Genomic DNA, 9,690 nt, shown 5'->3' with positions numbered 1-9,690 from the left:
TCTGTAACCAATAGGCTACCACTGATATTATATAAATTGAGTAAATACTGAAACATACTGATATTCACAAAATAAACAAGAAGCTCTAACAACAGATATTAAGAAAGCAAACAACATGAGCAGGGAACGCAAAAAACAAAAACATGAGAGTATGTAGGGTAATAATCCACATCTAACATACTGTAACATAAATCTTTAAGAGTCTTGATTTAACAGAATATTTTTAAGTCTTAACTTAAACATTTTGATAGAAGAGGATGATTCAACAATGAACTGATAGGAATTCCAGATTAACGATCCTCTATAAGCAAAAGAAAACTGGGTGAGTGTAATGCAACAAAAAGGGGGATGAAGTTTGTTACTATGGCTTGTGTTGTAAGAATGGACCTGAGAGTTGGCTGTATATCATATATTCGTTAGGCGTTTACACGACCGAATATTCAGGTTTTAAAAGGAGTAACCCAGGGGTCATATTCAAAACCAGAATATGAGCAAATTCTGGTTATTCAAAGGGGTTATTGGTGTTTACATGCACTGATACAAATATTGTGTTAGATCTACTTAAAAAAATTAAGGCAACTTTTTGCATGAGATTATTATGTAGATCAAGAAAGACTAGTCTTTGTATAAACTACTTAATTTTTTGTATGTAAATAATACATTTTGCAAGTACAGTCAACTTAATTGTGTTAAGTTTAAAAAAAGAAAAAAAATAAGAAAAAGAGAAAAAAGAAAAAAGAAAGAAAAGGAAAAAAAGAAAGAAAAACAATTAAGTTTTTTTACTTGCAAAAATTAAGTTGACTTTACTTGCAAATGAATTTTGTGCATACTAAAAATTAAGTAGTTTATACAAAGACTGGTCTTTCTTGATCTACATAAAAAACTCATGCGAAAAGTTGCCTTAATTTGTGGTGTTCTATTTAAACAAATAAAGCATTTTTCATCTAAACGTTGGTCAATCTGCCCAATAGATTACAATTGTTAAAGGAAAAGTAAATTTTACATAAATACTGCTTGTTAAGGAAAAAAATGCACAATGTCTTGTTTTAAAACAAATGCAAATTAAGTTCAAAACTAGATGCATTCACAAACTTCATTTTTAATTGTTAATATCACAGATTTAAATATGTTATATTTACATGCGCTTAGATTTATTTTTTTCAGTGTGGCAAATTCGTGCAAATTTGGGTTATTGCCAATATTCGGGTTTTAAAAGGGTTATTGATGCTGGAAACGCAGTCTCTGGGACCCTTAACTGGAATCAGCTGGTGTAGATGATGCTCGTAACGGCGGACCTGGATATTCCCAGATGTTGAACTGCTGGCTGTATTTTTCAGTTCACCTGTGTAAAGTTGTCTCCACATCTGTTGCTAGGCAACAAACACAGCACCGCAATGAATTCATGATGATATCAGGAGGCTTTAGCTGAGCCTCTCTGTTTGTTGTGCTCCACACACACACACACACACACACACACACACACACACACACACACACACACACACACACACACACACACACACACACACACATGTTGGTGTGTGTTTATGGCAGAGATAGTAACAGCAGCGCGCCGCTGCAGTCATGGATACGGCGGTCATGTGAGCAGCCTCCAGATGGCATAATTACTTTGATGGTTGCATATACTACATTAAGATGAATTCAGCATAATCTATAAAAATAAGAGTGTTAAACCTGAGCTGTACTTTTGTGACTTTTATTTTACTTCCAGAATTAACAGCTCAGCGTTAATGAGTAGCACGTGTAACACGTGCACCATTGAAGAAAACTTTTTCACTGCGACCAGAGTTGGGTAGTAACGAGTTACATTTACTCCGTTACATTTACTTGAGTAAGTTTTGGGAAATGTTGTACTTTTAGGAGTAGTTTTGAATCACTATACTTTTTACTTTTACTTGAGTAGATTTGTGAAGAAGAGACTGTTCCTCTTACTCCGCTACATTAGGCTACGTTGAGCTGTTACTTTTCTTTTATCCCTTTTATCCGCGTACGCGTCAATCTCATGACATCACTGAGGGATTCTTTGGGAAAAATGTTTGTTTTTGCATGTTTTGTCACATTTACACAGACTCAAACACACACAGAGTTTCTATGAGTTCATGTTTGTTCTAGTTCTGCCTGGTTAAAAAAGAAAAGTACAAAGGATTTAAATTTTGTGCTACTTGTGCTTAATTTATTTTTTTATTCTGTTATTTTATTTATTTTATTATTTATTAAAGTACTTGAATTTACTTTAAGCTTATTTTAATTTAAGCTATTTTTTATTTTTTATTAATTTTAATTTATTTTATTATTTTATTGATTTAATTTGCCTGAAGATGATTATTTTGTACTTTTGTCTGTTTGAATGGTTGTGTTAAAAAAATAAATCAGATGTTACTCAACAGTTACTCAGTACTTGAGTAGTTTTTTCACCAAGTACTTTTTTACTTTTACTCAAGTAATTATTTGGATGACTACTTTTTACTTCTACTTGAGTCACATTATTCTGAAGTAACAGTACTTTTACTTGAGTACAATCTTTGTCTGCTCTACCAGCTCTGACTGCGACTAAAAGGTTTGTTGTCGCTCTTAAAGACTTCAGCCATCATGAACTCGCTCATTAGAGAAGAAATCTTGAAGGGAATTCGCTGCCCTTTTGGCCCAAAATAATAATAAACACACATCTGTTTCTTTGACCCTGAGTGGACGGAGGAGAAGAATGACTGCGGGAGCGTGAACTTCCTGTCCTCACACATGAGAAAATACTCCTAATGTAAATAAACATGCCCCAGTGTGCTCGTGAAGCTCTGCAGTCGCACAGAAGCATTGGAGGAGGGATTACAACACAGTAACTCATATTTGATATGTGACATGTAATGGTTAGGGGTGCACGTTAGGGATGGGCCGTATGGACTAAAACATTTATCACCATAATTTCTGGCATTTATCCCGATAACAATAAAAATGACGATAAAAAAAATACCAATTCACCTCCACCTTTTTAACTATTTCGTTTGTTTGTTTGTTCGTTCGTTCGTTCGTTGGTTCGTTCGTTCGTTCGTTCGTTCGTTCGTTCGTTCGTTCGTTCGTTCGTTCGTTCGTTCGTTCGTTCGTTCGTTCGTTCGTTCGTTCGTTCGTTCGTTCGTTCGTTCGTTCGTTCGTTCGTTCGTTCGTTCGTTCGTTCGTTCGTTCGTTCGTTCGTTCGTTCGTTCGTTCGTTCGTGCGTGCGTGCGTGCGTGCGTGCGTGCGTGCGTGCGTGCGTGCGTGCGTGCGTGCGTGCGTGCGTGCGTGCGTGCGTGCGTGCGTGCGTGCGTGCGTGCGTGCGTGCGTGCGTGCGTGCGTGCGTGCGTGCGTGCGTGCGTGCGTTCGTTCGTTCGTTCGTTCGTTCGTTCGTTCGTTCGTTCGTTCGTTCGTTCGTTCGTTCTTTCTTTCAGGCTCATATATTTCTTTCTTTCTTTCTTTCTTTCTTTCTTTCTTTCTTTCTTTCTTTCAGGCTCATATATTTCTTTCTTTCTTTCTTTCTTTCTTTCTTTCTTTCTTTCTTTCAGGCTCATATATTTCTTTCTTTCTTTTTCTTTCTTTCTTTCTTTCTTTCTCTTTCTTTCTTTCTTTCTTTCTTTCTTTCAGGCTCATATATTTCTTTCTTTCTTTCTTTCTTTCTTTCTTTCTTTCTTTCTTTCTTTCAGGCTCATATATTTCTTTCTTTCTTTTTCTTTCTTTCTTTCTTTCTTTCTTTCTCTTTCTTTCTTTCTTTCTTTCTTTCTTTCTTTCTTTCTTTCTTTCTTTCTTTCTTTCTTTCTTTCTTTCTTTCTTTCTTTCAGGCTCATATATTTCTTTCTTTCTTTCTTTCTTTCTTTCTTTCAGGCTCATATATTTCTTTCTTTCTTTCTTTCTTTCTTTCTTTCTTTCTTTCTTTCTTTCTTTCTTTCTTTCTGGCTCACCTTCCTTCCTTCCTGGTGGATTTAACACAGAAACATAAATCGTCTTTACACAAAAACGTCATCAAGGGGAATTTATCGTTTTTACCGTGAGATGACAAATTCTTACCCATTCCTAGTGCACGTTATAGGGATTATAAGGATAAACAGTTTCCTCTTGATAATTTACATCAGATTGGTGATTTACTCGTCAATATTTGCCCTGATTTTGTTCTCCTTCTCTTTACCAGACATGTGGAGGAGCCTGTCACTCTCACTGGTTGTCGCCTTGGCGCTGGGAGCGGAGGTGAGTTCAGCTTCAGCTGTTACCAGTACTGGAGTTGAGGGAGGATGAAATAAAAACGGTCCAAATCATCCCCCCTGAAATAAAAACGGTCAAAATCATCCCCCCTGAAATAAAAACGGCCCAAATCATCCCCCCTGAAATAAAAACGGTCAAAATCATCCCCCCTGAAATAAAAACGGTCCAAATCATCCCCCCTGTAAAACTGCCATCCCCCCTTTCCATCCCTTATGTCATTTCATCAATGAATGTGGTTTTACTGCTATTTCAACATTTAGAGTCATCACCAGAAAAATAACACCAGAAAAATAACTTATTTGACAATTTTCACCTGTTTCAAGTAAATTTTCACTTGAAATAAGTAGAAAAATCTGCCAGTGGGACAAGATTTATCTTCTCATTACAAGCAAAAAAATCTTGTTCCACTGACAGATTTTTCTACTTATTTTAAGTGAAAATCTACTTGAAACAGGTGAAAATTGTTGTTTTTTCCAGTGATGAGTCTTGTTTTAAGTGTAATGAGATTTTTTTTACTAAAATGAGACATTTTAACTAGAAATAAGACAAATATTCTTGTTAAGATTTTGAGTTTTTGCAGTGATCCATGTTACTTATCCAGTGAAGAACAGAGTCATATTGATAAGTTCAGAAAAGTGTTTTTTATTGTTGTGTTTTGATGTATTTGATGTAAGCCCAGTGGATATTTAAAGCTTACAGAAGGCTGCATTTAACTGCTGCTATGTCATTCCTGCAGTATTTCTGCAGGTGTTTTGGTCACTGCTATTATTTGTAATATATTATATTATTTGTAATCAGCACAAATTATCTGTCCCCATATGATAAAATCCACCATCCCCCCTGATTTCTTTTTACAACTCGAGTACTGGCTGTTCCTGCCCAGACCTGCCGTTAAATGCTTTAAATGCTCGGATGCAGCTGCGAAAAAGGGTGTCCAAAAGTTTAACGCTTCTCTGATGGACGGCAGCAGTTTCCGTGGCGATGAGTCCCGAGTTTCAGTCAAGGAGCTCTGACCGGCAGTTAATGGTTTCCATGGTGACTCAAAGTCAAACCTGTCACAATGCAACGTTGCCGTCTAGAGACAAACCGTCGGTCCAGATCGGAGTTCCTCTCTACCGTGGCACAATAACCCTTTTAATTACTGAAACAATGCATCGTCTTTATTCCAGGACTTGTCAGATTGGTAATAGTATTGAATTGAGCCCACCAACGCTCTTTTTATACATTTGATTACTCTCAAATTCTGGGATATAGTCAAGTTGCAAACCTTATCGGTCCCATTCAAAGCTTCCATGCAGCATCCAGGAGCTGTTCCAAATCCAGGAAAACAAATATGAACTGAGAAATGCCGGTTTGTTCAAAAACCAAAAGGCAAGAACAAAGTCAAAAGAACATTGTATTTCAGTAAATGGTGTAAAACTATGTAATTGTTGCGAAAAGGACTTAAGAATGTGTAGTTCAATCCATACCTTCAAAAGAATGTTTAAAATTAAAACTATCAACGAGTATAAAAAAAATACTGTAATAAACTGTATGGATAGTGTAACTATTATTACTGGGCTTTTGTTTGCTTCTTCGCACCCACCATATAATATATGTTAGTGTAACACAGGGGTGTCAAATGTGCGGCCTAAGAGAGATTTTCATGCGGCCCGCGACAAGTTTCCAATGCAAAAAAAACGAAATGTTAATTTACTAAAAAGGAAGGCACAAATAATTGCCATGAATCGCAGCATATCCGATAATATATTTCTTCTATAAATCCATCGTTATTCCACAAATAGAGCAGTTTTCGACATTTTTTTTAGTTTTCTAGAACGCATTTGCCGATTTTATTTCTTTGTAGACGGTCGTTTATTTTTATTAACTGACTACTATTATATATTTTCGCAGGAAAAATATCACTGCTAAAAAAGATGACAGAAGATATTTATTCCGGGAATTTCAGTGTTGAATACGAGGATAGTGACAAAGTAAAACAGTAAAAAGAGAAGTGCTGACTTTTTCGGCACACTGGCGTAAATATCTGCGCCAATTTTTAAAAATAAATACACTTAATTGTACTGGAAAAATCTCTAAATCACAAAGAAACACTCTCGGATGTAATAAGAAAGATTTTGCTTTTAATTAAATTTCCTATAAAAAAGCGAAATATAAAAAAAACATACTGTTTATCTTTGTAAAATGATATTAAAAGTATCTTACATAATTTGAAAAAAAAACGAGAAAATTCAAGAAAAGATCCTGAAGAAATATATTTTACATAGTTAGAGTGTAAACAAAGTGCATATTTCCTTAATCATTTAATCAATTAATTAACTAAACTGATATTGGATTAGATAACAATAGTAAAAAAAAAAGAATTAGAAAAAAAATTTTTGCACCGTTTTTGTTATTGTGTGAGAAAAAAATTGGTCAAATCCGGCCGCGCCAAGTGTGTGTGTGTGTGTGTGTGTGTGTGTGTGTGTGTGTGTGTGTGTGTGTGTGTGTGTGTGTGTGTGTGTGTGTGTGTATGATAATATGGTAGGCATCACAAACTCCTTCCACCTTTTTTGGTCACATCTTTTTGAGCCATCTCTGTAGTTCCTCTCTGGTTTTGCTGTTTTCCTCATGTGTGCTGGAAGATGATGGTTGCACCGATGTAACATTGTTTTTTGGATGACCAAAATAAACAAAAAAGAAAGAAAGAAGAAAGAAAGAATTGACTGTTTTCTGTGTTTCCCTAACGACGGTGCTGCTCAGGTGTCCCGGTGTCAGGATGTGGAGTCCGTGGCGACGGTTGAAAACGCAGCAGAGGAGCCGCAGGAGAATTTCAGCGACATATCCGCCGTTCTCGGGAACGCAAGACGCCAGATCCTGGCGGCTCAGTTTGAGTGCTACATGAAGATAATCCACGATCCGCATCAAATGGAGGAAGGTAATTAGATAATAATACCCACTAACCCTCATCTCAGCATGAGACATTCATGACTAGTGGTCGGCAACCAGCGGCTCTAAAGCCGCATGCGGCTCTTTAGCGCCGCCCTAGTGGCTCCTGGAGCTTTTCAAAAATATTTGACGTTTATTTTTTTTAATTTTTTTTATTTTTTTTCTCTTTTTTTCTCCTTTTTTCACTTTTTTCTCTTTTTTTCTTTTTTCCCTTTTTTCTCTCTTTTTTTCATCCTTTTGCCTTTCATTTTTAATCTCGACATTTCAATTTTTTTCTCAAAATTTTGACTTTTTTCTCAACATTTCGACTTCTTTCTCAATATTTTGACTTTTTTCACAAAATTTTGACTTTTTTCTCGACATTTCGACTTTTTTCTCGAGATTGTACTTCAACATTAATCTCAACATTTTGACTTTTTTTTTCTCGAAATTTTGACTTTTTTCTCAACATTTCAACTTTTTTCTCGAATTGCATAATGAAAAAAAAATCTTCCCCCAGTTATAACTAATATAGAAACATGCAGCATGTGTTGCCTTCATTCTAAGGCTTATACAAGACCTTTCATTTTTTGCGGCTCCAGACATATTTGTTTTTTGTGTTTTTGGTCCAATGTGGCTCTTTCAACATTTTGGGTTGCCGACCCCTGTTCATGACTGAAGCTTTCAAATCTAATCACTTCTACTTGAAGAGAAAAATCAGAGCTACAAGGCCCTTAAGCCGTTGTTCTTGCTGTTATTTCTGGTTTACACATTGACTGTATGAACAGAAAGGGAGGCGGGGAAAAATAAGGATTATGTTTAGTCAAAATAAAGATCCTGCAAATTTAAAGCTGCAGGAAAATACAGGAACTTAAAAATATACTGTAGATTTTCAGTCTCCTAAGCAGATATAATTAAAATGTTATGATGAATAAAAGAAGATCAAGAAGAGCATTTTATGATACCAGTGTCAGTCAATATACGTTGTGTGATGAGAACTTTAAAATCCACATTTATTTGGGTTATACAGCCATATGCCAAGGTAAGTGTACCCCCTCTTTCAATCAATGTGTTTTTTTGTATAATAATGTGATAAAAGTAATCTACCGTATTTTCTGGACTATAAGCTGCATCCGCTCTATTTTTTAAAAAATATTTAAAAAAAAGATATACAAGCCGCAGATATTTCTGTTGTTAGATTAGATAATTACTACATGTACAGAATGATTTTGAACTGTAAATGATGTACATGTTTGTACCTAAATAGATCCTTTCCTACACTGCAAAAACTCAAAATCTTAACGAGAATATTTGTCTTATTTCTAGTTAAAATGTCAAATTTTTAGTAAAAAAAAAAAATCTCATTACACAAGACTCATCGCTGGAAAAAACAACAATTTTCACCTTTTTCAAGTAAATTTTCACTTGAAATAAGTAGAAAAATCTGCCAGTGGAACAAGATTTTTTTGCTTGTAATGAGAAGATAAATCTTGTTCCACTGGCAGATTTTTCTACTTATTTCAAGTGAAAATTTACTTGAAACAGGTGAAAATTGTCAAATAACAGGTTATTTTTCTGGTAATGACTCTTGTTTTAAGTGTAGTGAGATTTATTGACTAAAAATTAGACATTTTAACTAGAAATAAGACAAATATTCCTGGTAAGAATTTGAGTTTTTGCAGTGTAACAGTGTCTTTTAACACGGCAGCAACTTTGCTGATTAAAACGGGACAGAACCAAGAGAAAATAACCGGTATTTATTTATCTATTTATCTGTTTGAAATCTGCTTCTACCTACTTCTATCTAATAAAGAAGAAGTAGCGTATTCTTCTTTGCATTTATTTTGTCTTAGTTTTGATTCTAATTCCGGTTAGAGCGCCCCGAGCGGTGGAAGAAAAATCCACAGAATAGCCGCACCTTTGTATAAGCTGCACGGTTGAAAACCTATGGAAAAAGTAGCGGCTTATAGTCCAGAAAATACGGTAATTATAATACAGCCTCAGGCAACCAACAAAATATTACTTTTTTCCCATTGTTTTACTTTTTATATAAGTCAAAAAGAATAAGCAGGCGTTTAGGTAGATGCTCAGGTGTGTGTTACCATAATGTCAAGAGGGAAAGACATAAGCAGCAATGGTTGCTGCAACTATTTCTAGGCAATTCAACCATCAACTTAACACTTTTAACACTTATTTAATAATGCAGATGTTGTTGGGTTGTAGTAAAGAATGAACACCAGTTCCTGGTCAGTAACGGGTAGGAAATCATATCTAATCCTTCTCACTCACCATGACATGTATAACAACTCCAGTGAACATTTAAAAACTCGATGAGCGATCCTGAGTTAAAGGTAGGGTAAGTGATTCTCTGGCATTCCTAACTCTCTAATCTCTCTTCACCATCTGCTAGCTGCCCAAATCATGACTGCACCATAAAAAGGGGGCAATTTTGGTTCATTATGGTCATCTTTCTATAATACTCTCTCAAAAGCCCTTAATAAACCGGTGGTTTCTAGCCCTTTACTCTCTACTTTTGGTGTA

General features: G+C 35.5%; 1 protein-coding gene across 1 annotated transcript in view; it reads left to right on the top strand.

The window, feature by feature from the left end:
* Positions 1-4,173: 4,173 nt before the first annotated feature.
* LOC133457486 (calcitonin gene-related peptide type 1 receptor-like) overlaps positions 4,174-9,690 on the top strand; it is a 47,558-nt gene continuing 42,041 nt past the window's right edge. Inside the window, exons 1-2 of the mRNA XM_061736816.1 lie at positions 4,174-4,227; positions 6,985-7,159. Coding sequence (XP_061592800.1) covers positions 4,174-4,227; positions 6,985-7,159 — 229 coding nt within the window. The remainder of the gene's footprint in view (positions 4,228-6,984; positions 7,160-9,690) is intronic.

Source organism: Cololabis saira, chromosome 12 (genome assembly GCF_033807715.1).
Source record: "Cololabis saira isolate AMF1-May2022 chromosome 12, fColSai1.1, whole genome shotgun sequence".
In the NCBI taxonomy this organism is placed as follows: domain Eukaryota; kingdom Metazoa; phylum Chordata; class Actinopteri; order Beloniformes; family Belonidae; genus Cololabis; species Cololabis saira.
The sequence above is the reverse complement of the archived record's forward strand: the minus strand, read 5'-3'. Positions and strand labels throughout refer to the sequence as shown.